Source organism: Platalea leucorodia, assembly GCF_965183815.1.
Source record: "Platalea leucorodia genome assembly, chromosome: 7".
NCBI lineage: Eukaryota > Metazoa > Chordata > Aves > Pelecaniformes > Threskiornithidae > Platalea > Platalea leucorodia.
In genome coordinates this window covers 53,298,330-53,325,247 of record NC_138829.1, presented here as the reverse complement: position 1 = coordinate 53,325,247, position 26,918 = coordinate 53,298,330, and the positions used below count along the sequence as shown (strand labels likewise).

The 26,918-nt window shown below is 49.4% G+C and overlaps 1 protein-coding gene across 3 annotated transcripts; it reads left to right on the top strand.

Moving 5' to 3' along the window:
* Nucleotides 1-68: 68 nt before the first annotated feature.
* On the top strand, nucleotides 69-24,974 carry PIDD1 (p53-induced death domain protein 1). Of its 3 annotated transcripts, XM_082317229.1 has the most exons (19): nucleotides 69-497; nucleotides 3,072-3,443; nucleotides 5,199-5,365; nucleotides 5,450-5,612; nucleotides 6,323-6,526; nucleotides 7,385-7,439; nucleotides 7,644-7,845; nucleotides 8,513-8,641; nucleotides 8,950-9,129; nucleotides 9,771-9,918; nucleotides 10,953-11,088; nucleotides 11,320-11,470; nucleotides 13,006-13,129; nucleotides 14,323-14,441; nucleotides 14,868-14,975; nucleotides 15,944-16,149; nucleotides 16,876-19,823; nucleotides 20,299-20,418; nucleotides 24,654-24,974. In XM_082317229.1, exons 2-17 carry the CDS (start codon nucleotides 3,170-3,172, stop codon nucleotides 17,111-17,113), a joined length of 2,604 nt encoding a protein of 867 aa, XP_082173355.1. In that variant the 5' UTR covers nucleotides 69-497; nucleotides 3,072-3,169; the 3' UTR covers nucleotides 17,114-19,823; nucleotides 20,299-20,418; nucleotides 24,654-24,974. The 3 variants fall into 3 exon arrangements, with proteins under 3 accessions (XP_082173355.1, XP_082173354.1, XP_082173356.1); XM_082317228.1 differs by having other exon boundaries at nucleotides 5,199-5,612; XM_082317230.1 differs by lacking the exon at nucleotides 69-497 and adding an exon at nucleotides 1,281-1,353 and having other exon boundaries at nucleotides 5,199-5,612.
* The last annotated feature ends 1,944 nt before the right edge of the window (nucleotides 24,975-26,918 follow it).

Here is a 26,918-nt window from a genome sequence, read left to right as displayed (position 1 = left end):
GGATGCCGGGCGCGGCCGGGCGGGGCTGGCGGCGGGGTGCGGGCCGCCGGCGGCCGCCTCAGCGCGGGGCCGCGGAGACTGATGTTCCGTCTTCAGGGTCGTTTTTTTCCCCCCAAACTGCGGCATCCGCGCGGGCCGGGCGACGCCACCCGCCGTGCCCTGCCCTGGCGGGGCCTCCCGGGAGGCGCAGGCCCCGCCGCTGAGGAGAAGCTCTCCACGGGAGGGAGCGGGCGGCTCGTCCCGTCCCGTCCCGGGGAGGCCGGGAGTCAGAAACCCAGCGGCAGGGTCTCGCCGTGGGATTGCGGGAGTTACCGCCTGCGCTTGGCTTGCTTGAATCCTTCCTGGATTAGGGAAATACATAAAAGTGAAAAGTTAACGTTGTGCCAAAATCCGCCGGGCCCAAATAAAGCAGAACCGCTGCGGCAACCGGGCTGTGAGGACGCTTTGGCCACCCCTGCCTTGCTGCCCTGGAGGCTCCCCAGAACCCCCCTGCGCGGGTGAGAGTGCTCTCCGCTTCCCTGGCGCCGCCAGAAAACAGCCAGGCTCCCAGTTTTGTAGCTGAGGAGGTGCTTCAGAAAAGCAGATGGTGTTTGCTCCTTGTGGGAAGAGAAATTTCCCTCAGGGCGCCGTGCGGCTTGTGTTCAGCTTTGAGCAAGGGGCGCTTCGCCCAGGGCATTAATGCAGCAGCGCCGCCGTGCCACAGCGCGGAGGCACCAGCCGGCAACCCGCCGTTACAGGAACACCCGGCTTTGCCCCTCGAAGCGCGATGGGGAGCAGCACAAAGGCTGCGGGGCCTCGCCAGGACGCTGCGTCAGACCAAGTGGCGGCCCTCCCTGCGAGACGGCCGGCTGAAGGCAGGCTCCCTCCTGGGCAGCCAAGGCCCAGCCGGGGCAGAGCCCCATGGCTCCGGGCGGAGGGAGGGCTGGCTCTGCAGCACCCGGCCCTGTGCCCTCCCGGGCTTGCGGCCCCGGCTCCCGCTGCGTTGCTCTCCCTGAATCTGCAGCGAGTGAGCACGACAGCAGGCGCTGCCCGCGCCTCCGGCTCCCCGCAGGCTGAACTCGTGTTTGAGCCCAGGGAGCCGCACCGGGACCGGCCGAGGTGCCGAGGCCGTGGCGGTGCTACGAAAATCTCATTTTGTGACATTTTTGTGAGAGCGGGACGCCTGGGCCTGGCTCCCCAGCGCCGCGGGCCCCGTGTCCCGCCGCATCCGGCGCCTCCCCCGCCTCGTCCCGCCCCGGCGGCGCCGCTCGCCTGCAAACTGTGCAGGAAGCGCCGGGGCCGAGCGGCGCGGGGCTGAGCCGGGCCGGGCCGGGCCGGGCCGTCGGGCCCCGGGTTCTCTGTGCCGGGGACCAGGTGCGGAGGGGTGAGGCGAGCGCGGCCGTGCTCAGCGGGGCAGAGCGCATGTGGCCCGGCTGCTCGGCTGTGGGTCCTGCCGGGGGGTCCCCGGGCGCGGAGCCGCGGCCCAGGGGCCCTGTGGGGCGATGGGGGCCTGGGGCTGCCCGCGCCGGCGGCAGGGCAGGCGAGGGCAGCCCGGGGCGAGCGCCTGGGCCTGGGCCTGGGCCTCTGCACGTGTGCGCGCCCGGGTGCCTGCAGCGCCCCTGAGGCTGCGTTTGTGGTCTCCCAGCCCCTCCATCCTGGCCAGCTCAGAGCTGCCCTCTCGTTCCTTCACCACCAATAGCTTTACAAAGCTATAGCAGATGGTCTTCTTGCTTACGCGTGTCTGTAAGAGTGTGTGTGTTGCGCGCAGCCTTTTTGTAACAAATGCTTTTTTTACTAAAGCAGTAGTTTCCATTTACCTGTTCTTCCTCTCCTTGTGTGTCGGTAAGGTTTCTGCTCTTTCAGGGGGCCAGGGGCGAAGCCTCCCCCCAGACTATGCCTTGGGAACATCAGTGCTGCCATGTCCCACAGGCTAACAGTAACAAGCCCTGCTCCTCAGGGTGTTGCAGGGGCATTAGCTTGCTTCTGCTGGCCTTGGACGTTAAAGCCGTTACAAGTGTTTTGTAGTTCTGCATCGCCCACTCGAAACTTACGTTCGCCTATTCGATCCATGGCAGGGTTTAAAAGTCCTGATATTCACACCATAAACTAGTTTAATTGCCAAGCTCAGGAGGCATTGCAAGAGATAAAGGAAGTGGAACGAGCAGGAAACGGGGGGACCTGGAAGTATGTGACTACTGGTATAAAAACAAGCGTGGTGCCTCTGCTCATCTTTGCACTACCAGTGTGCTGTGATGATGGCGGCTGATTTTGAAAGTCCTAGGTGGATGAAGGCTTCTTCACACTAAGAAGGCAGAGGAATAATTAATTTGTTCAAATTTCATACCTCTGCTCCTTTAGGTTTAAATCCTTAGCATGCACTATGTGATATCTGCTTTTCCCCTTTCTCTTTATCCGTGGAGGGTGCTGTGAGGGGAGGAAACAAGGACTAGCTGGTAACTAGCCAGCCATGGCTTTGTGCCTGGTTTGCTCCATTAGAGCATCCCTGCGGACGCAAATCTGCAAGAGCCCCAGTCCCACTGCGCAGTCCAGCGCTCCTGTGCCACGGACGTGCCTTCGCTAACCCCCTCCCTGGCCCTGCCACGTTTGCTCTGCTGCCCTTTGCCCGTTTTCATCTATGCTCACTTTTATCCCATTGGCACCCAGTTTCACAACGGGGTTCGACGAGGACCCATTGCAGCCTGTGAGCAGCCTCCGGGCTCTGCTGCTGGCTCATCTCTCCCTGCCCTGGTTTCCCCCTTCACTTGTAAAACTTCCTGCTAAGGCACTTTGAAATCTGCGTAAGGCATAGGCATTTACATTTACATCTTTTGAAGTTAATATTGCTGTTTATTCTGATGGTGGGTAATTGCTCCATTCCCTGCCGAGATGTTGGCTGCGAAAACTCAGAGGTTTTCCCTAGGAGGAGAAGCCTCTGTGGCATCCGTCACCCTGCATTTCTGTGCTCTCTGCCCACAGAGCTTTCAGTAACACGCGTGTAATCCCTCCTGCCCTCTTGCTGTGATTATAAACTGTTTCCAGCCACTCTGGGCTGGGGCAGGAGGCCTTCATCATGCACTTGTGTTCTCTTTCAGAGCCATCTTTCCTCCTCCTCCTTGTCCCAGCTGCCTTGTGGTGCTGCTGGTGCCTGCCTGCCTGGCAAGTCAGAGCATGTCCAGACCCCGTGGACGAGATGCAGAAGATGGCAGAGCTGCTGGGGCTCGGGGACGAGTGCGGGGAGGGGGCTTCGGGGGCTCCTGCGCTCTCTGGCTCCTGCCTTGCAGACAACAGGCTGAACCTGGATGTTTATCCTGACGGCTGCCACCGGTTCCTCCAGCTGTTCGAGGGGCGACGGGGAGAGGTGGTCCAGGTGGAGTTCCTCCGGCTCAGCAGCAACGATCACCTCCTTGGCACCACGCTGGGCATCCTTCCTCACCTGAAGCACCTGAAATCCCTGGTGCTCAAAGGTAAATTCCTGGGCCCGCCACCATCCAACTTTTCTAGGCTCAGCTTTTTTTTTTTTTTTTCCTTCTCTCCACATCTGCAGGACAAACTGCCCTTGGAATTGTTTTGTTCTAGTGCCCCTTACTACAGCTTTGGCTCTTATCCTTGCTCAGAGCTGCATGCAGATTTCAACAAGATACAGCTTCTAGACTCTTATTTCCTTCCTTTGTTTCTACAGCTGCCTGGGGACCGGTTTTTGGAGTCTGGTTGGGTTGATGCTGCAGCATTTTCTTTAGCCATCCTCTAGAAGAAGAACATTTTTTTCCACAGTTACGCAACGAGAGGGGGATTGAAGGGTGCTGGGTTTTTTGGTAAATATTCAGCCCCTCTTTCATTTTTGGGAGTACGATGAGCTGTCTTTGCTGCATTTCCATCTGAATCAATCCCAGCTTAATCCTTGCTTAGTGTCAGTGAGCATAGGTTTAGCAGAGTTCAAGACAGACCAGAAGAGGCTGCTCAACATTTTATCAAAAGTATGACTTAGGGCATGCACGTAATTTGGCAAGCCGTAATAACTGTTAGACCTATAAATATTAGATCATTCTTTGACTTTCTCATCTCTTTATTGTAGGAGGATCTCAATACAAATAGTATGATTTCTGTATCAGACAGAATCATTTGCTCTTTGGGAGGTGGAATTTTAAAAGAAAATGAGAGAAAAAAGGGGGAGATTGTGGCCAGAATTTAGGGTTCTAGCTGAAAACTGAAAAGATTGAGGTTCATTTCTATATCTGCCACAGATATCTCATGTGAATAATTTCATTTGTCTTTTCCCCCTTTAGTAAGGTGAGCATAACAGCAAATACCTTTTATCAGGCGTATTTTGTGAGATATACACACACCCTGAGCATCCTGAAGTGCAATAAAATAGTTTGCTAAGATTTTCTTATGTACAAATGTGTCTGTTAGTTTGATTGTTCTCATTTTTTACCACTGTGCAGCATAAAAAATGTTTGGTGCCCTCTGCTGTATGTGTATACAAATAGACAACAGTGGAGGGAGAGTAGGAAATGATGAAGAAATGGAGAGTTCTGGAAGTTTCCTTTTATTTGCTCAACTTATTTTCCGTGGGTGCAGCCCTTCTCCAGTTTGAGTGTCACAAGCTGGGGTGGGGGACATGTATCTTTCCCTCTCTGTGCTGCCTGGCCTACACAATACTGAATTACCTGCTTTTTTCCCCCACATTTTCACTGCTTTCCTCACATCTGCTCTCCAGTCTTGCCAGGGGCAGATATCAGTTCCCAGGGCTGTTCATCCCTCAACAGCATGGGCAAAGCCTGGAGGGCAAGGAATGTCATCTTAGTCCATAAAGTGTTGTGTGTTGGCTGCTGGTGCTGGTGGGGAAGAGGTGGGGAAGGAGAGTGGGAGGCTTGGAGGAGTATGGGCCACCCTGCTGAAGGGTGGTAGATGTCTGGAGCGGCCTGGCTCTTTCTGAGCTTCAACTCCAGATGTGTTTAGCAGAGCTCTACTGGTTGACTGTGGCAACCAGTGACCTTGATTTCATAACAGGTCCTCATCATTATGTCCCTTTTACTCATCAGGAAACTGAGGCAAGGAGCAGAAAACCCACTTCTCTATGAGTACTTCAGTATCAGTGCTGCTCATTGTGATCAGTAACTCCCCATCTTCTGGGTCTCTGTGCTGAGGAGTCTCACGTGAGGCTGGTGAGGTACCCCTGTAGCATATTGACCTCTTCCTCCATTTCCCTCCACACCCAGGTGGCCATGCCAGGGATGAGTTTGGTTCGTGTCAGCATGGCTCCCTGACAAGCTTGCCACCAGACATTGGGAACCTGAGGTGTCTCACCCACCTGGATCTCAGCTTCAACAGCCTCTCCACCTTGCCCAGTTGCATCCTCCACCTCCCCAGCCTCCGCGTGCTCCTGGTGAGCCACAACAGCCTGGTGGCACTCCCTGAGGACTTTGGCTCTCTGAGCAAGCTGACTTTCTTCTCTGCTATGAAAAATCAGCTGAAGGACTTACCTCAGAGCATTGGGGAGCTGACAGTGCTGCAGGACCTGGATCTCTCGGAAAATGCTTTGGAATTCCTCCCTGAAGAAGTTGGGAATCTGCACAACTGCACAGAGCTGGATCTCTCTGGGAATCGCTTATCAAGCATCCCAGACTCCTTAGGTAAGTATTTTCTAGGGGAAAAGAAGGACATGGGCTTGCTGAGCTTTTGGTACGGTCTAGGACCCCTGAGGCCATTGGTCTCTGTCCCCAGAGTTCTTAGCACAAACCATCTGTTACGTTAGAGCCAAATGGAAGGGAGATCCAGAAGAAACATGCTTGGTTCAGTCAGTCCCTTTGAGCATTAATGACTCTCTGGACCATGCTTTCTGCTTCTGTGGATCAGCAAGACTGCTAAGATTCCAGTACAATTTACAATAGCTGAGGATCTGGCCTGGCTGGTTTTGGGTAGCACCCAGGACTGGAAACAGAAGAGCTGGGGTTTAATGGGATGCAAATCTGGGCTTGAAATTGCGCTGTCCAGTGTAGACCACTCCACGGAACCGGGCTCTGACTTCTGCTGCCCAGCTTCCTGACTCTTGGGTCCTGTATTATTTTGTGCCCAGGGTTGTCATTGATGCTGTTACAGAAGCATCTTACGTCCATACTCGTAGCTGGGTGCTGAAAAGCAGAGGACAGAGGAGGCTGCGTTGCCTCTCAGCTAATTCCCTGGACCCCTTTATTTTGTGAGGTAAAGAGATGTTGGGCTCTTGTGCTTTTCTCTTCTTGTGTGTCTGTGTGCATGTGACGAGGACAGCGGCAGGAGGGTTAGAGCTGATGTGCAATGCAATTAACAGCATGGATGGGGGGTCATTTCTTGTTCTAACCTGCAGCCAATTTGAAGTCTCTGCGGCGGCTGCATCTCCACAGCAATCTCCTGGTGACGGTCCCTGCCTCGCTTGCCAGCCTGCCCAACTTGTCCAGACTTGATCTGCAGAACAATTGCCTCCGTGCCGTCCCCCCCGAGATCCAGACCTCGCCTTTCGTGCGCCTCCGAGGCAATCCCTTAGGAGAAACTGAGCCATCCCCGCAGGCTGGTAATTGCAAGGCTTCTGCTGCTGTGGGTTCTGCCCAGCTGTTCCCTCACTCAGCCCAGCGTGGTGTGGATGAGTTTGGATTAGAGAAGACAAGCAGGGGGGAATCAGATCAGTATTTATTTGTCTGGAATAATTATTAGGTTGTAAGGATACAGACAGTACTAGTTCTGTTTTCACAAGCCCAAGCCCCGTCTGAAGGGCTCAGTGGTCCCTGGAACTGGGCTTGCTAGGGAAGGTTTTACAATGGAAGTGAAAATGGGAAACGGATCAGGAGAGGCCCCTAAAGGGGTCCAGCCTTTTTAGCAGAGGTGAGCACCAGTTCTTGGACTTGCTGCCTGGCCCTAAGGCTGTGGTGGCTCATGCTAGAAGCACAGAGAGCAGTAAGAGGTCATTCTGCTGTGCAGTTACCTCCTGCTTTCCTGTGGTTTCCGTGCTGCAGAGGAGCAGCTCTTTGCCTGAGATGAAGGTGATGAATGAGCAGGAATCTGAGCAGGGTTTCCCAATGGTGCTCACGTTCACAAGAGCAAGCGCTGATTCCCAGGGGTGGTCCCAGGCAATCAAACATGGCCCTGAGATCTGCAGGGCTGGTAGATTGAAATATTTTCTATTTCCCCCTGCTTCTGAGTTTTCCTGGAGGAGAGTCAGCATTTCCAGTGCATCTTGGGACCCCTAGGCCTCTTCCCGTCCTCCTGCTGCTGCTTGATCTGAAGCCCGCTGCAGTGTGAGCAGGGTTCCTTTAGCGACTTCTGTCAGATTAGGATTAAGCTAAAACTGAAATGCAAGTTCAGCCTTTCTTGCCTACCTTGATTTAAGTAACCTCTGTCTCCTCCTCCCACCCAAACCTTCTTATTGCCACAGATGAATCCAGTGCCAGAGGGCTACAAAGACTTTTCCTTGCATCAGGAGAGGACAGGTAAGCCTCTGTTATTAGGAACTTATATCACAGTGTTGTAACAAGGTCCCAGATAAGATTGGTGCATGGTGGGTATTGCGTGTGTGTATAGGAGCTTATGACCTCAGTAAGCCAGTCCAACACAAGGTAGGAGATTCTTCTGTTGATTTTTGGAGGGCTGAAGTCATTGCATGGTGTCATACATTCATGCATTTCTTCTGGAAGCTTTACTGTCACCTCTGAAGGCTGCAAAGCGGTCCTGGCCTGTGGCATCCATTTCTACTTTCCACCGGGGGCTGCCTCTGGCCCTCTGCGGATCTACTTCCAAACCCTCGCACCGGACCCTCAGTGGGTAAAGCTGAGACACCATGATGTCCTGCTAAGTAGAGTCCTGGAGCTGCAGCCTCATGGAGTCAAATTTCAGCAGGTGAGGACACATCCAGGCCAACTCCTGATCAATCTGCCTCTGCAGTAGCTTGGCAGAGTCTTCTGAGAGAGTCTTTTGGGACTTTTGAGACAGCTACCCCCATCACTACTGCTTTTAAGTAGCTGCAGGACTGCCTTTCAAAGAAGCCCCGCTGCAAAGACTCAAAGGACACAGCCTGGCACTGTGCTGGTCTGGCTCCTTTGCCTTCCTCACTACTCCTGCTTGAGCTGGGCTATAACCTTCCTCACTAACAACCCTCCTCCTGTGCCAGAGGATAAATGCTGTTCCAGCATTTGGCCTTAGCCTGCAAGGAGAATGGTTCACATCCTTCCCTAAAAGTCTGATTCTGTGGTTTTCATTCAAGCTGGTGAGTACTTACACCACCAGCCCCATCATGGCTGACCGCAACTCACTGCAAAAGTTGCTTTGCCCTTTCTGCCCAAAAGCTGCTGAACTTTTCCTGCCGTCACACTACATAGCGGACCTGACATCTACTGTCACCTCCAGGGAGGCTGCAGGTCAGAGCAGGTTCTTATCTCCTCCTCCACTCCCTGCATATGGGCTGTGCTTCGCCCTCCCCCTCTTGTCTGTACAGGAAGCCACAGAGCAGAGCTAGGCTTGGTTTTATCCATTCTATTAGTGTCTCACGGGAATGCTTTTCTGCCAGGAGGTGCAGATCTGGATGCCATATGCCTCCCCTCAAACCCTTCAGCAGCGTGAGGTGGTAGTTCGGACCTTCAGTGGGCAGAGCTGGAGTGATCTGAGAACAAGAGTGGAGCAAAAGAGAAAATCAAAGGTAAGCAGATTGGAATGACCAGTGACACACATCGTTTCTGTTCCTCTCTTTGGTTTTGGCCAGCCAAGAGTGAGCCCATTTGAAACATCTCATGAGCTGTGTTTTGACCAGCTGTGGTGGATTTCAGCTCCAGATTTCCTCTCTCATGGAGGTGTGTCTCCTGAAGGTGATGAGTTGCAGCCTGCCATGCTTCATCCCTGTTCTAGTGCTTTCATCTGCTCGGCTGTTACTGGCACTTATTTTCCTGCCTTTATTGTATTATGTTATGTGCCTATATGTTTTCTCTTCTTCCCTGTCTTCTGTTACAGAAGCATGTGGCTCACTGCAGTGTCCTTCACTTCTCTTGGTTCCTCGTTGTGTCTCGACTTGTGCAAAATGAATGCAAAGTGCCAACAGAGGGGACATTGCTCTTTTCCAGTGTGGATCCAAACATCAAAGTGACCTTTCCTCCTGGAGTCACTGAAGAGACCCGCAGTGTCAAGCTGCAGGTATGCATGCTTTAAAACACAAGCTTTGGTAAGCCCTAGTGCAGCTGTTGTCCCGTGCCAAGTAGGGGAGACGAAGGTGAGATGTCGGCCCTAGGGTAATTCGTGTCTGACATGGATGCTTCATGGGCTGACCCATCTCAGATCACCTTCTGTCTTAGCTTCCCTGCCTGCAAAATGGGCTGTGCTCCAAGCTGCCCTGCATGGGAAAGGGATCTCCTCGCAGATCTGCCAGTGCTCCCTCTGGCAGATCAGCAGGTAGCTGCTGTGAAGGGAACACAAGGAGATTTTGCCTCTTGTTGCCTTGGAAAACATACTGAGCCTGGCAGAATAGCTCAGTGAGTGAGATTGGGGCGGGGATTATTTATGTGGATCTAATTCTAAAGCCACCCTACTAAAATTAATTTTTCTGTAGTGTTGCTAGATAGTGCTAAATGTTATTGTAATACTTTGGTCTGTCCCAGCTTGCCAGGTCGACACCAGTGTTAGAGCAGACTTCAGCCAAAGTTCACTGTGCTTCCATTTCTCACCAGGCCTTTAGCCAAGAGCAGCATTTGCCTGCTGGGTACTGGGGGCACTGAGTGAGTGACGTGGGAGCTTGGGTGCCTGACTGCTCCACTCACCGTACGATCTTCCACATCCAGGTGCTGCCGGTCTCTGCAGAAGAGGTAGAGGAAATCACGGCCGAGGCGGGGTGCAGAGCCAGTCCCCTGCTCTGCCTCTCCCAGGACTCCCTGGTGGATTTTCTGAGGCCAGTGAGAATTCAGCTGCCCCTCCCGCCCGGGGTCACAGGTCAGTTTATTCTCCAAATTGGCAAAGAGAAATGCCATATGCGGAAAACCATGAATGGCAAGCTGGGAATTTTGTTTGTCTCTCCTGTTAATAATAAAGCTTGCTGCTTTTCCTGCAGGAACAGCAAGGTGTGTCTGCTGAGTGAGTGGTGGTGCAGGGTGGTGGGAGCTGAAGGTAGTTCAGGTCCAGCAGACCAGCGCTGGGCTTCACAGACCAGCAGCACGAGCTGGGAGAATGGCCTTGGAAAATGGATTTCTCTGCCGAACTGCATGTGTATTTAGACTGCTAGTTTTGGTATGATGGGTTGGAGAAGCACTCTCACCAGCTGAGGAGATGCTTTGTAAAAGGGCTTTGATTCATGATTGGAAATAGCTTGAAACAGGTAATGAACATGCTGCCTCCAGGGGTCTGCCTTCTCTCTTACTTCGTTGCTCATGAGTCAGGTGCTGAGCCACTGCAGTTAAAAGTGTACGATCATACACTAAGCCATCTCCCACTCTGAATACTGCTATAAACAGCCTCAGCCTTGCCAGGGATTCCTCTGTTTGTGTGCTGAGTACCCTGTGTCTCTTAATTCCTATTTTCTTTGACCTTTCCTGGCTTTCTTGTGAAGAATTAAAAGCTTTTTGGGTGCAGCTTGGCTTCCATTGTAACACTACCTGGTATTTGTATGTCTGAAGTGCATCAGGATTGAGAAGCGTGTGGGATGTACATTTAGAAAGAGACAGAACTTAATTAATAATCCTAGATATTGGTGATGGGAGTTGTCTAATGAATCTGCTGATGGAAATCAGCACAGTATCAGTTTAAGTCTGCATATTCTGCCAGAATATCCTGGAAGCATTGGTGTAGCCTCATCCTTTTATTGCTGCTCTTCTTTGACCAAAGTTCAGTCCTGGATGCTGAAGAGAAGGCCATGAGCCTTAATTTGGTGCTTTTAAAAAGTGAATCACCCAAAACTGTGGCTGGGTTTGTAAAGCCATGAGTAAAGGCTTCTGCTGCATATAGCATCTCTTGATCATTATTGTCTTTAGGGCTAAATTTGGATCGGTCAAGGCTGCATCTTCTCCATGGCGACCTGGAGGGCCAAACCTGGGATGACATTACCAGTCAGGTGGTGCTGGAATTCACCCATCTTTATGCAGTGTTTGAAGTCACTCACTTCTCCTGGTAAGTGCAGGATTAGTCCTGAGGAAAAGATGGGACATTCCTTGGCCTTGCTTTTCCCACACTCTGACCAGGGGTCATGCTATTAACCCTGCCTGTTGCCTTTTCCCTTTGTAAGTCAGGCCCAGCTTAGCACTTTGTCTCTACCCATCATTTTTTACAGTCTTGTGGGTGTGACACTGGCTTGTCTTCCTAGGCAGGATCCCTCCTTTTTCTTAATTCCTTGTCTGCCAGGTACTGGCTGTGGTACACCACCAAGACCTACATTGGAGGCATTGCCAAGAAAGTCTATGAGCGGCTGCGTATGTACCAGGTGAACTTCATTGCTCTGCAGAGGAAGAAGGACCCCGAGCAAGTCCTGCTACAGTGTGTCCCCAAGCACAAGGTCTGATCTGGGTTGCATTGCCTTGCTCCTGAGCTTCCTGGGCCTCCCTTTGCAGGATGTAAGGGCAGCAGTGCACCAAATGGTCCTGTTCAGTGCCCCAGGGTCATGGCTGGGGTATGCTGTCACCACACTGTGTTGGTAGTGTGATACCGGCTCACTGGGAGCTGGGGGAAGAAGGAAAACTCATTCTATGTAGCGGTGGATGCCATGCAGTGATTTCCTCCCCTGCGAACCTTGAGGACTGCGCTGCTAAGATCAGCTGGGCCACAGTAACTGGCCATGTGCATGCTGTTAGTGTCCAGCAAACATGAGGCAAAACATGTTGGCTTAAACTTCAGTCAAAGATGTTAAAATTAACACATCATTTGTCTGACATGGGATAGTATTGTGGGCAGAAGCACTGCTTTGGTTTCAGCTGGAGTGGTTAGAAATGGCGCTCTTCCTGATGTTCCTTGCTGTTGACAGTTCAAGCAGTGGAACAGAACATATGAGCCCTCCTTAATCTGCTTCAGTGCAACATCAGGTTAGTTTATGCTATTAGTTTGAGCTAATCTGGCTGACTTTGTGCAGATGGAGATGGAAAGCGCTCACGCATTCTCTTCTGCTGCCTCTGCCCTAGGGGTATCAGCCCTCAGCAGTGTTGCTTCAGATGTTAGCAAAGTAAGTGTGCATCTGTGTTTGTAGAGCTTGTACCTTGACAGACAGTGCAGCTCAGTGAGGTGAGGGTTATTTTATCAGACTGCCAGAACTGGGCTGCATATCCAACTCTCTGCCTAATCCTCTGGTCTGGTTGCTCCTGTTTTTTCTTTATTTGTTCTCCTGTATTGAAATGACCTGTGGGCATAAACATCTGTAAAGATTCTTTCTATCTTTGGGTTCTGGGCTAAAATTTTTTCCAGAGGAGGCAGCAATGGCAGTCACAGTGAGATCGGGGTTTGGGGGTGTCTGTATTCCTGCCAGGGATGGTCATGAGGTAAGAGAGAAGATTTACTGTTACAAGTAGAAAGAAGAATAGACACCTTGCCTCTAGGCTGACTCTTGCACTGCCTCTGAGACCCCAGGTCTGACAATGTGATCACAGGCTGCAAAGCCAAAATGAGCTTTCTGGTGTCCTCAGCTGTGTGCTATTGTAGCATGTGGCTTTTTGCACAGAAAATGTCTTTTAATGGCATACTGTGGGGAGGATAAATTCTTTGAAGGTTACTGACCTGTTGAAAAGATAGAGACATTGCTGAAAATGCTTTTTTAATGGCAGCTTTGGGATGGCCTATCTTTGTTAGTCCACATAGGCTTTTCTGCTTTTTACTTGAGAGGAGAAATAGGGAAGCCACAAAACTCAGAGCACCACTTGTCTGTAGTGAATGTACCTGGGATAGGATGGGGTGGGTGTTTCTTTATTTGTTTACGTCCTTTCCGTGCAAAGTGGACTTTCCCTGTTGAAGGTGAGTGAGAGGAATGCCATGGATAGGGATGTGGGTCAGGGGACAGACATGCTTGAGACCAAACATGGGATCCTGTATTGTCATCCTTGTCAGGTTGACCCAGTGCTGAAGAAGCTGCAGGACCGTTATCGAGGACCTGAGCCATCCGACATGGTGGAGATGTTTGAAGGAGAGCAATTTTTTGCAGCTTTTGAGCGAGGCATCAGCATCGATATGGGTATGGTAGTACTGGCCTCCTTTCTGCTCCTACCTCTTGTGCTTCTCTAGCCCTAGGCGTGTTTCTGCTGGGGGCTGTACTCCTCCATGGCATTCCCCTCTGTCTCCAGCTCGCCCACTACTCACAGCAGCTAGCCCATGGACATTGAACTTGTCATATTCTCTGGTCACCCAACTTTTGTGTCTACTTTTCCTTACGAAAGTGCTGTTTGCAGGCTTTCGTTTCCTCTCATGCTGTTGTAGCCTGCAGAGGGCAATAGCCAAGTGTGTTTATTTTATGACTGATCTGCTTCTGCAGCCATCTATGCCCTTTTCCTGGCATCTTAGACACCACACTGGAATGCCCATGGTGATCTAATTAATGTTGCCCATTTCTGAGAGAAGACATATAAAGATTTTTTTTTGGAGAAGGTATTTCTGCAATAATCCAGAGCAAAGAATTCCCCCTAATGGAGCCATTAGAAGAGACGAAAAGAGGGAGCAGGACCAAAACTCAAGATGGTGTTTTATGCCCTAATGTGTCTGCATCTGTTACAGCTGCAAACTGTGCCATTTTCTGCAAAACTTGAATGTACAGCTCAGTTTCATTGGTGTAAATTAAGCACAATTCTGTGAAGAATAATAAAGTGCACTGGTCTTTCAGTGGAGTTCATGAGGCCAGAGTCTGTCCCTCTGTCCTGATTTAGGCTGGACTCTAACTTAATTTCTAGATAATTACATATATATCCATATTGTACCTGGTTATATTTTTTTCCCTTTAGCTCTATTCCTATTTCTGCACCCACTGCAGAAATGGTGAAGAGATAGGTGACCTATTTTTGTGCATTACAGGATGTATTGCAGCTGATTCTACCCTCCAAGGGGTAGAATGGACCAAGGATGGGAGGGAAGTGCCGAGGATGGACTTGACTCCATCTGAATGTCTTGTCCTGTCTTGCCTTCCGTTCTTGAACTTGATCTCCACCTTGTGGCCATTCTCCTTTTTCACCTGTAGGACCTGCTTTCTCCACAGCCAGTGTTTTCTGCTTTCCCATGTCACCCAGCAAGGAAGGGGGGGGTTACAATTCTTTCAGGCATGAGTGGAAGGAGTAGGTAGTAGCATGGAGGCTGCTTGTAGACGATGGGCTGTTCGCCAGGCTTGAAAAGCTGCACAGTTTTCTGCACAAGTTGAGTGTTTGCTCCTTCTCTGCACAGATCGCCCTGACTGCGTGGATGGACGTCTCTCATTTATTTTTTACTCCCACTTGAAGAACATGAAGGAAATCTATGTGACCTCCCCTGTAGACAGGAAAGGCCAAGCTGTAAAAGGCCAGGTGAGCAACCAGTTGCACTGACTTTGTTTCTTCCTTCATCATCATCATCATTGCTTTTACAATGCTCCTCATAATAATCTCTGAGCGCTGGGCATGACTGCTTTCCTCCCCTCTTTCCCTTGGCTTTGCATTTCACTGATTAACCCTGAATAAACAAGAAGAGTAGTCTGGAAGGACCACTCATCACTTAGCTTTCTGACTTACATTCCTGCCATTAACTCTTGGGGTGTTGGCAGTGAGTCCAGCCTTTATGGCAGAACCTCAGTGCTCCTCCCAGTTGCACTTAATTGGGAGGCCATATTTATGGACTGAGGATAGGTGAGAAATGCTGAATTCATTCTTTCCGAGACAGAAAAGACATGGTGCAAACAGGCTTGGCCACGGTGCTTGAATCTGAGCCTCACTGCATGCTTTCTGTTTGCAAAGGTCTCTTTCTACCGAGGGGCAGTTCCCGAGAGCATCCCTGAAGATGCCAGCAGGAGGAGGAAAGGACCAGACTCCCTCTGGCTTGCTACTCTGCCCATCAAACTGCCTGTGAGTTGTTTTGTCTCCTACAGAAAAATTAATCTAGATGGGGTAAGAGCACGGCCCTCCTGCTTAGCTAATTTTGTCTTCCTCCGCGAGAACGGATGCAATGAATGACTGCAAGAAATGGCTGCCCAACCATGTGATGGTGGAGATTTCCCACTCCTCATGACCTCTTCTGAAAAGAGAAACATGGATAGCTGGGAGTGGTCTCCATCTCTCCTGCTCGTCTTGCCTGTCAAGCGCAGGCTTGTTGGATGGGTGGTCAGAGAGGGTGGATCCTTTGAATGACTGAGAGATGTAGAACAGGAGGAAGCTCGCTGTAATTAAGGGAAGTGTCTGTTTTGTTTATACATTTCTTAGTCACACAGCTGATGCAGCAGGAAAAAAGAAAGGTCTAGGATGAGGTAATTAGGCTGGATTTGAATACAGGCATTGAGTGTAAGTATTCTGGTGTGAGCCACTGGCCTTTAAAGGCTAGGCTGTATGTTACAGTGAGAAATGCAACTTTTGCTTATGGAATTTAATTGATTTTTGAGAAGCTTAAAACAATAAATACCTTTGTAGGCCGAATGCTTCCCTTCAGATCATGTGCCGTGATCTCACATCCCTTTCTGACACATGCAACCTCAACTACAAATCTAGACTAAAAGTGCTCTCTTACTGCTGAGGCAAATATGCTTTGGGGAGATGGTTCATTGAAAAATACTCTGTAAAGACAAGAAAGGAAATTTCCAGTGTGAGCTGTGACCATAAACACTATGATTTGATATTTTTCAGAGGCAGCGAGCATTGCTGGTCGTTGCCAGTTCAAGTGCTCCTTGCTTCTTACAGCCTGACTCTTCAGCCCCAAGATATTCCTTCCTCCCCAGTAGGAGGAAGGAAATTTCAGTGTGGAGACTGAATGGCCAGACACTGTCCTCTACAAGAACAATTTGTTCAGCATGTTCTCTCTCTCTCTCTTCTCCTTGACACAGCGATTGAAACCCCGCTGGGGTGAGAACCCCAGTCCCCTGAACGGCTTCTCCTTTCCTCCCTTGAACCTGGGCAATGCTGAGACTGGCTACCTGACACAGGCAAACCTGCTGAGCATTGCCAGGCGCGTGGGAGCTGACTGGCAGACCATTGGCCTGAACCTGGGCTTGACCTATCAGCAGATTGAGCGCATAGGATACAATAACAGGTAAGATAGGACACAGTGATCAACAGTGATACATTATATCTATCTATCTATCTATCTATCTATCCGCAGTGTAATAGTGTAAATTAATGCTTGGCTGGTTGAAAGTTTTCCCACTGGAATTGTTTCACTGGATAAAAGGCGGGTTGACTAATGGTTCTTCTCAAAACATTACCTTTTTTATGGAAAACTGATTATTTTCTCTTGCCTTTATAAAGCAAAGCTTTATGTTTGAAAAACAAGATTGGGAAATAACAAACCTGATGAGCTTTGTAGTTCAGATGAGTCGCATTCCTGTTTTGTTCTGTGATCTGGATTCCTGGCCAGACTCCCATCTCTGACAATGAGCAGTGGTCTATGGCATTAATTGTGAATATCATCTTTATTCAGAGCTTGTGGTATGTCATGGGACATGCAGTCTGACCAAAGAGCCAGAGCAGCAGGAGAGAATGAGACTTGTTATGACCAAACTACTGTTCCTGTGGGGAATTTACATTCAGAAGCAGAATGCTTTAATTTGGTATTTCCATTAGGAAAAAAATTTCTAGAGAGATTTTAGTGCGGGAACTGCAACTCCTGTATGATGGGTGGGGAAAAGGCACTGAGTGCTTTGTGTGTCTGGATGGCTTCTTTGGGCCTCCAGTCATGGGCTAGGACTCAGGTAAGGCCTCTTTGGGTTGACAGTCAGGAGAGTGTGTTGATTACTTCTGTGCTTTCCCTTTTCTTCAGAGACGACCTTGATAAGCAGATCCTGGACATGCTTTTCTCATGGGCTCAGCAAAACTCGGAGGATCCTGACTGTGTGAGCAAGTTGATTACAGCCATGAAAGAGAGTGGCCGCCAGGACATCGCTGATGAGGTCAAAACCATCATTGAGCTGGGACGGCAGAAATACTGGGAGTCTATCCGCCGGGTGGGCTTGGAGCAGGAGAGCAGCACTGAGGACTCCGCAATAGCTATGATGTAGCACCTAGCAGAAAGAACTGGGTTTCATATGGCGTCCCTCTGTGTACCTGGAGTGACAATGTCTTGGGGCTGCTTCCACCTCAAGGGCCAGTGTCTTCCCGAGGAGCTGGACATCAATTTACTTGTGAGCAGACTACTGAGCTCACATGCCACTGCTGCCAATTCCAGGCAGTTTAGAGTGCATTTATAAGCCTATTCTGTACTTCTGCTTCTTGACCTTGAGCTTTAGATTTCAGAAACACGGAGAAATTCAGAGACTGAAGTGTCTGTCAGTTGAGTAGTGGCTAAAGTAGCCTTTAATTAATTAATACTCATGTTACGTATATTTATTTATAACTTATTCCTGAAACTGTGTTCTGCTGGAAACACTGGGTGTGAGCATTTGGGTCTGTTTGTGCTCCAGTGCTTGATGGGAAAGTGGAGGAGCAGTTGCGTTATGAAGGCCTGCGGTGCGGTGGAGACTGTTCGGCTATTTCTGTTAATGGTGTGTTTTGCTCACATGAAAATGTGAACTGTATTCCCCATGAAAATTTTTTCTATTATTTTCTACAAAATCTCTTCCAGTTCCCTCAAGCCCAAACCAAAACCTAAGTATTCGTGAGGAAAAGAGAAGAAACTAATTTCTAGCAAAATAGCTCTTGTTTTTTGGAAATAAAATTTTGCATTGTCCCTAGGCTGCTGCACCTGCCAGGCTTTTTAGATGAGACCTACACACTCTGTCTTGAACAGAGTTCCAGTTTTATTTTACAAATAAGTAAAAATCCGTAACCCTGCTGTTCTGGGAGAGACTCTAATTTAAGTGAAAGTAAAAATTCCCTTGCAGTTTCAAAGGGATATTCCTCACATCCTCCCAGTGAAATATGCCCATGTAGTAGTGAAGGTGTGACCCCTTCTGAAGTTTGGTGAAAAGCATGACTTAAATTTGCATTTTAAAAACTGGTCTGACCAGCTGTGAAATAGGCACTGTTGTGGGACTGGCACAAACTGTGCTGAGCTAACCTCCCCGTTTTGCAGTCTGAACATCTTGTATAAGGCTGGAAGTGTTTATTGCGTTTTAACTGCTCAATCATTGACTACTGAGGTGCCCTTCTCTTCCTGTTCCCCATCTCATAATGGGCCTCAACTAATGACCCACTAATGACAGTGGGAAGTTTCATGCAAGCTTTTTGAAAGACTACTGTCATCTACATAAATTCAACTCTTTCAAGACGGGTTTGGATTCAGCATATCCCACTCTCTAAGCAATATTTAAAGGGCTGTTCTCAGTCTGAAAAACAAAAGTCTGTATAAAAATGCCAGGTTGCAACACCCGAAGTCAACCTGCAGCTGCAGGTCTGAGAAATCCTGGTGTTTTCTTCCCCCTGTGAAAAATCATCGCTGGTTTCCCTGATGCTGTGTTTCAGACCTGCCATCAATACTATTGAAAGAGAGGCATAAAATCATTCTGCTTTTTTTTTTTCCCAAGGCCATTCTAACATCTCAGCCCATGGAGTGATTAGTGTCCAGACCAGAGCAGTGGACAAGGACTTGAGTTGTTGCCTTGGGCTTAGGGACTTCCTCAGATCTGATTTCTTAGGCCATGCTGCCCCTCAAGTCTCATGTTGGGTTCCAGTCAGCAGTTCTCTTTTGAATGTACATTTTTCCTGGTAGTCTGTGTCATACGTTCTTGTCTGTAATTTTGATGTATACCAATGAGGTATTTGTTCTTTCCTCCAGTTTTGGAGAGATGCATTTGGGCATATTGCTCTCACTGGGAATAAAATAAGCACTTAACTGTTTCATAGCATGGTCTGCTAATCCATAAATGCCTCGAGGTGTTAGACAGAGCCAGGTCCCTTTAAACCTGCTAGCAGAAAGACACAGGTGAGCTTGTCCGTGCTGCACAGAAATGGGGGAAGAGCTCTTGTTTGGGTACTGCTGGCTGCAAAGCGCAGGACAGACTGCAGCTGAGTTAATGCTGTCCCTGTAGCTTGGCTTTGCTGCAGTGAGGCTAAGCCAGGAAACACAACATTCGGGGCACGGGTTTGACGAGCTAAGCATATGACTAGGGCTAGTCTAGAGGGGACAGTGCGTAGGCTTAGCCTAGCCTCTGGTGAAGATGCAGGAGGCTTTTGGCTAGGCAAAGCTAGGCTAAGGAAGTCTACAAGTAGCATAAGGTAGCATCCACAGATACAACAGGATGAGGCTTTTCGTTTGCAATGGCCAGGCAACAGCTGAGTTAGGCAATGCCGAAATAAGGGTTGGGTAGGCTGGACTCTACGGAGGGCTCATCCAGACATCAGCAGAACTAGAGCTCTTCCAGATTACAGGTAGATTGGGCTAGGAGAGAGGCAGGTTAGTGCTAGGTGTTTAGGTTACTCTAGGTATGGGCTACAACCAGGACAGGTCCACAAGTGATACCAAACCCTAAACAGCATCATCAGCAGAACAGCTCTTCAGGATTTGGGCCGATAACTTAAGGAAAGTTAAGTAACTACCCCAGGCAAGTATTGTTCTCTCTCGTCTTTCACTGCTGAGTGGCAGCTGCTGGGCTGGGCCACCTCACTGGCATCTGGTTTTCTCTTTGCAGTGACACCGAAGCAAGCACCCAGCTGAGGATACGGAGGTGCTGGCTTTTATCAGAGCAACCATCTGACCACTCGTTCCTTCAGCTGACTTGGCAGCAAATATTTGAGCTGGATGAGAGTCAATGGAAAGCACGTTATTTTCAGGTGTGCTATCTTCATCAATAATCTCTTTGAGGCACAGTAACTCCTTTGTAAGCCTGTAGTTGCTATAGCCAGGAAACGCTGATTACAGTTGCAGTAGATGGTTGAAGAAGCAAAAAAAATCCCAATGTGGCATTTATCTTTTGGATCAAAAGATTGCTTTCCTTTCTGGCTTCTTTCATGGATCCATAACATACTGGAGAAGTCTCTTCCCCTTTCCAGCTATCTGGCTTTTCCTGGTGCCTATTAGGCACCTTCCAGTGTCCTAGTGATGATCTGGCAGATTTTGTGGTTTTTACTGTGCATGATCCTGATGCATCCAAAATTCAACCAGGAAAAGCCCCCTTACAAAAAATTTAAAAATAAAGGGAGAAATTCTTTGGGAGTGGGAATATTTTTTTTCCTCCTTTTTTGACTGTAACATCTATACCTCTTTAACTCTCATAATTAAACCCTTTTCTACTTCATAAACCTGCAGATCTCCAGCAGAATGACCAAGTGGCCCTGGAAGGTAAACAGTGTGTTTCCCACATATCACCCTCCACTTCCAGGTCCTGCTAACCACGACAGTCCTCTAGCTGCCAGGAGACAGATTCAGGTAAGAAGCTTCCAGCCCCTGCAAAGATTAATAAAAGAGATTGCTGAGAAATGAAAGCCCAGGCAAAGCTCAAATCAGTTTATTAATTCTATAAAAAAACACAAGGCAAAGCCTGACTACATCCTGCAGGGGGTTAAACTGTTTACATGGTCCCAGCAGTAAAATGCTGTATAATTCCCAGTAAAAGGTCTGAAGGAAATATGAAGATGGGAGAGAGCCTGCAGGGGCTGTGTTCAGTTTGTCTGTGTACTGTGGCCAGACAGCAATACTGTAAAATTCAGCACATCCATAGGATTGCTCTGATAAGGGAAAGGAGATACCTGTGGTGCGTTGAGGACTGGATGGTTCAGCCATGAACCTACCGAGCTTAATACAAAACTGAGGGAGCATTAGAAGATACCCTGCCAATTGATACGAATTCCTGCTGTTTGGTACCCTACAGTGTCCATACTTGATAGTGTCATGCTGCTGTTGCTTTTAAAAGGGAAAGGAAATCTGATGGTCCTTAAATTCACTGTTTTCCCCCAAAAGGAGGATCACAGCATGTTTTCAGCCTTTAAAGCCAAAAGTAGCTTTCACTGGGAAAGGTGTGGGGCTGGTTTTTAGACACTGGTGCATCAGAGCCCGAGCCCAGGGCTGCCTCGAAGTGAGCCCACCATGCTTATCAGTTGTATGTTGTTAAAATGAAGAAAACAGCCTTTGCTACAATTAAGCATGTGTCCATTTCCTGAACTCTGCGGAAATAAACTCTATGCTTAAAGCACTATTTTTGTGTAGATCTGTGTGGCTTGAAAATCCATGGGGAGAGTTTGATGCTTGTTCCAGTTCTCAGCTACCTTGAAGGAACGCGGTGACTGGGAAATGTAGAAACCAGGCAGGCACCATGACGATGGAAAATTTAGCCTCTACCCTTCCTGCCTCACAGTAGGTCTGTAGGTTGAACCATGCAGAAGGTTGCTTTGGGAGGCCGGGACTAAGATCCTTCTGCTTGGTTTGCTCATTGAACGCCAGTGCAGTTCTTGTCTTTTCCAGAGAAGAAATAGTGGAACTGGAAAATGTGCAAGGGGCAGGAGGGATGCTCAGAGATGAGTACTACGGAGTATTTTTAATTCTTTTTACAGCAGCGTATTACATGTCCTGGGAAAGGATAAAGACTGTGAATAGATGGTTGCCATCCACTGTTTCTCAACTAGGTGGCACCAAATGAAATAATCCAACATCACCTGCAAATAAGCAAAAGGAGGTACTTTTTTCCGCACTGTGCGTAGTTCTAACGCTGATTCATTGTTGTGAGATGTTTGAGGCCAAAATATAAATGTTGTGTTCAGAAAGCAATTAGTTAAATTGGTGGGAAAAAAACCTGCAAACAAATTCAGAAAGCTGAATGCATTACCATGTGGAAGGAATGAGAGGCTGGGGCTGCCTTTCTCAGGCAGGAGATAAGACAGCAGCAACAGAGTATATGAAGAAACAAAGCAGGCACAGGAGGCAGATCAGACATCTCTACTTGCTTTCTCTAGAAAGGCAAGATGGTTGCAAGTCTTGCTTCTGCTTCTGCTGAAGCTGCCCTGTGGATAAGGGGAGACCACGCTTGCATGGGTCGGAGGCAGCTCTTGCCTGGACCCCTCCTCGGAGCCATGTGGCCAAGTTTTGCTCCTGGATTGAGAATTTCAATGGTGACCCATAACAAACCACCAGCACTGCCCAAAGGGAGAGACAGGATTTCTACCCTGGATATATTAAGCCTGAAAACATCTGCTCTGCCTTGTTTTCACTGCATCTCAGCAGGGAGCTGCAGCTGGAGGTATCTCCGGGCACCTCCTGGCTGGACACACAAAGTCCCATTGGGTCACTGCTCCCATGCACTGGGTCACCAGGTGGAGCCACATCTTGAGGCAGGCCCTGGGTGGCCATCAGATGCAGGGTCACAGGAGGCCACCAGGGAATATAGGTCAGTCACAGGGGAGACAGACAGCCTCACACATCACAGAGAAGTTGGGCAGGTCTGATTTAGCTAATGGGACATGAGAGCTTGAGGGATACTGTCTGCAGACATTTAGTGAGTGACTTGGGAAAACAGCAAGCTGATATTCCTCATCTTTTAGTTGCTCAAGCTGCTGTAAGTTTCCAGACTTTCACCACCCTGTCAGCCCTCTGCTTGAACCAACAAGCGTAAACCTTGGTATTTCTAAGAAAAACACAAATAGCTTGAGAAATGTTTGAGTTTTCTTCCCTCCTAATGCAGAAAACCTTTTTTCCTGATAAGAAAAAGGTACCAGGGTGCTGCAGGTCTACCCATGGGATGGCTCCAAGGCAGCACCAAGAGCTCAAAGCTTTGGGTATGAACAGGAGGTGGCAATACACAGTGATCTGAGTAACCCCAGATGTGTCCCAGCCACGCTGGCTCTGCCGGGTCTGTGCCACGGGCCAGACCTGGTCTTCTGGAGGTGTTTAGCATCACCAGGTTTAGAAAGAGCAAATCTGCGTGTCCAGGAGAGAGTGGGGCTCATGCAGAGGGTGGCTGCAGCCCCTATGGAGATGCTCATCTCTCCCCACAGCGTGAAGAAGGGACCTGGCTGATGAACCTGGGTGGTCAGACTCCTAACTATGCTCTGTTGGGCTGATGAAAAGAAGCTTTAGATTACAGTGAGAAGTAGGACAGGAGAGCTGGCCGAGGGAGGTGGTAACGGGATAGCTGGGGGAGGACATGAGCTTAGGTATGAATTTTCTTCAGCCCAGTCCTCAGAGGATTTCACTCCCTCTGGAAGTAGCAATGGCTCGGGATGAATGTTTTCAGTTTTCTTTCATCCAGGTTGGAGAAAAAGGAAATCCTTGTGATTCTTAGCTTCACCCCGAGGCCAGAGCTGAGAACAAGCACAGGTTGTGATGCTGGTTGTAGCTGCTCTCTCCCAAGACCGCAGGTTACTGGCTCCTGGGGCCTGGCACAGCCTTCATGTGCTGCAGGAGCATCAGGCTGAGTGACAATCCTGGCGAGGCTTTCATCCTGGTGCATTGAGAGGAGCAAGAAAAGACAGTGTCTCCCCCTCAAAAATCCCTTACAACAGATGATTTGGTCACAGCCTGGGCAGGGAAAAGAAGATCCTGCTGCTTAAACAGGCTCTTTTGTGACAACTGCTGTGCATCAACGACAGCTGGAGGGCAGAGGCAGTCACAAATGGATCAATCAGCTTTTTGGGGTCCCAAAATAACATGGCCCTGAAGGAGCTGGCAGCAGCTCTTGGCAAGGCAGTGAGCTCGGGAAGCCATGACTCTCCCTGTGCGCCAGGCTGTTTCATTTTCACCTACAGCAGGATGGCTGTGTCCTCAGTGTCCACTTCACCCTCCAGCCAGGTGGCATGCAGCCATCTCACCTTTCTGCCCCTGAGAAACAGCAAAGCAGGTTAATGCGGCTGCAGATTTCCCTCAGTTGTTTGCCGGTGCTGGAAGGGCAGATGAACGAATGAGCTGTGGAGAGTGGGGAACACCGTAAAATCCCAGAGCAAATGGCACCGTTCGTTTGGCATTGCTCGGCCACACACCCCAGGGAAAGAGAGTGATGCTCCCTATCCTGCAATGCCCCATAAATCCGACGCTGCCTCTGCATGGGGGCAGATGCAGATGGCGGGATGCTGTAGGGCAATTTCCCCCTGGGATGAGGGGGTAAGCCCTGCCAAAAGGCTCCTATGGCAATAGGTGGCTGCAGTTGCGGGCTCCCTGCCAGCAGCTGTGCCTGGAGTGGGATCTGGAGGCCGATCTTGCAGCCAAGACAGCGCCATTTGTCGGCACTCAATAAACAAAAGTGCCTTGCTGTTTTATCCGCGAGATAAGCATGCAGGGCATGAGATTGCTTTCCCTTGCACTCTCTGTGCTGAGCGTGGGAGCCCGCGTTGGCCACCAAAGGAGTCAGGGCACTGCTGCTGTGGGACACGCTGCAGACAGGCGCACAGGAACGGGGGCTGCTGGGTGTCAGGCAGCCCTGAGGCCAGAGCCCCATGGGTGCTAGGCACGGCGAGATGTTGGTGCTTACTGGAGGTTGCCAGCCCTGCGGCATGTGGCAGGAGCTGGGCCATTTTGCGAGCCAGCTCATGACACATTACCCGCTAGCACTCCAGGGTCAACCCTGCAGCTCTAAAAGTCACTCACAAAGGGAAGAAAATTCTACTTTTATGCCTTTTTGGCTTCTTGATGATCAATGATGGAAGCCTGAAAGCTTTTTGCTTGTTTTTTTTTTTCAGAGACTAACATTGCTGAACCTTGATTTCCCTGCTTTTGCTGGAGAAAAGTGGCCGGAGAGTTTGCTGGTGGGAACTGAGGAACACTTGTGTGCCTTGAGCATCAGGAACTTTCCTCCTGCTATTTGTTAGGCATTTGAATCAAATAGCTACTAAGAAGATGTCTGCAGCCTCCTTCCAAGGAATGATAGCCAGAGGGGACAGAGGGGACAGACAGACCATGTACACTGGTTCACCTGCGTGGTCTTACAGCCTTGAGCTCTCAGGGACAACAGAGCCGGGCTCGGGGTAGAGCTGTCCCTTTCCTGCACCCCCTTCACTCTCCGGCTGCATCCACATCCCCTCACTTCTGTGATGTCAAGTGTCTGCACAGAAAATGAAACCAGACCTGCTGTGTCAGTGGTTTCTGGGTGACTCCCAGCATCCAAGCCAACAGCCAGCTGTGAATCTGTTCATTTTATTCACACCCTTTGGCTGTACTCTCAGCGGTCGGATGCTGGATCCTTCCCCTGTCACCCCTGTGCTGTTACCTTTGGCAACCCATCCTGCGGTCCCAATGGAGAACGAGTTGAGGCTCGGCTGAGATTGATTCTTCCGGAAAATGATGTTGACTGGTGCTAATTATATGTTATTGCCTTTTCAGTCTTTATCAGTTAAATCGTCTATCAGCGCCCTGCTAATCACGTCCCGCATGGCCACCAGGCCAAGGGAGCAGTGACCAAGCTTGCCCGATCTGGCTTTTTTAAGTGTTGGTTTAATACCCATACTCATCAGGTGCTTGGGGATTTCACCAGCACTCCACAATTTATTAAAACAGAAAGCAATGCAAATGGAGAAGGAAGCTGAAAAACGCAGCCTCGTGAAAGACACTTTCTTTGCCAGCAGACTGAACTTGACCCATGTCCTTGGCAGGGCTAAACCAGCCCACGGCTCCTCTGGAAGCCAGGCTGAAAGCAGCACAGGATTTTGAGACTCATGCAGGGGGAGCTTTGTGACAAGCCAAGCACAAACCTGGTATAATGCTCCCATGTGTGCCATGATGATGATGATGTTGCCTTATACAGGGGGTCCTGAGCTCTGCTCTTCACCTTGTATCAGATGCAGACGTTGCTGCTTTGGAAGCTTCACTTCATTATGAAACGGTTTTAAATCTCTCTTGTGTCTGTGTCCTGGTTTCAGCTGGGATAGAGTTAATTTTCTTCTTAGTAGCTGGTAGAGTGCTCTGTTTTGGATTTAGGATGAGAATAATGTTGATAAGACACTGATGTTTTGGTTCTTGCTGAGTAGAGTTTACACTAGTCAAGGACTTTTTAGCTTCTTGTGCTCTGCCAGGTGCATAAGAAGCTGGGAGGGAGCATAGCTAGGACAGCTGACCCAGACTGGCCAAAGGGCTATTCCATACCATATGACATCATGCTCAGTATATAAACTGAGGAGAGCTGGCCGGAGAAAAAAGGGCGATTGCTGTTCAGGAACGGGCTGGGCATCGTCGGTGGGTGGTGAGAAATTGTGTCGTATATCACTTGCTTTACATTATTATTATTGTATTATATTATTATTATTACTACCATTCTATTTCATTTTACTTCAATTATTAAACTGTTATTATCTCAACCCACGAGTTTTTTCTGACTTTCACCCTACCAATTTTCTCCCCTACCCCACGGGGGGGGGGGGGGAGTGAGCGAGCGGCTGTGTGGTGCATAGTTGCTGGCTGGGGTTAAACCACGACAGTCTGTCAGAAGAAAAAATTTATGTCTGAGAGCAGAGGAAACCTTGACAACCTGGCACTCGCTGAATGCGAACTTTCTTCCTCTGCCTTTTTCTATCCCGTCTTAAAGGCTGCCAGAAGAAACAGGTCCTCTGCACCATGCAGGTTACAAAGAGCAGCAGAACCAAAAATAAAATCGGGTGATTGCAGTCCTCTTAAAACTCAGCGCAAAGCTGTACAGCATTAACCTCTTCTTTGCCAGGGGATGATACTGTCCTACCATCACATCCATGAGATGGCATGTTATGATAAATGTAAAATCTATCCCCCTCAATCCATGCTGAGTTCAGTTCAGCATTTGTCTGAGTTGGTACAGTGGAGTGAAACCCACCAAAGCCTTTGCAAAAACAGGGTAGAGCGGGGACCCACCACCACCAACGAAGGGGGTGGGAAGGAGTTTTGCAACTGAGGAGTAAGAAGGGGTGGCTGCAGCTCCCCCGCGCTCTGTTTCCCTGTTCCCCGAACTGGGGGAGCCCCGTGTCAGTGCCCGCCAGCGC

Excerpts from the sequence above, each read along its gene's own strand:
- PIDD1 (XM_082317228.1), top strand. The coding sequence starts at position 3,170 with ATGCAGAAGATGGCAGAGCTGCTGGGGCTCGGGGACGAGTGCGGGGAG. Across the intron at positions 7,846-8,512 it reads ATGGAGTCAAATTTCAGCAG|GAGGTGCAGATCTGGATGCC; the intron begins GTGAGGACACAT and ends CTTTTCTGCCAG. Across the intron at positions 8,642-8,949 it reads AGCAAAAGAGAAAATCAAAG|AAGCATGTGGCTCACTGCAG; the intron begins GTAAGCAGATTG and ends CTTCTGTTACAG.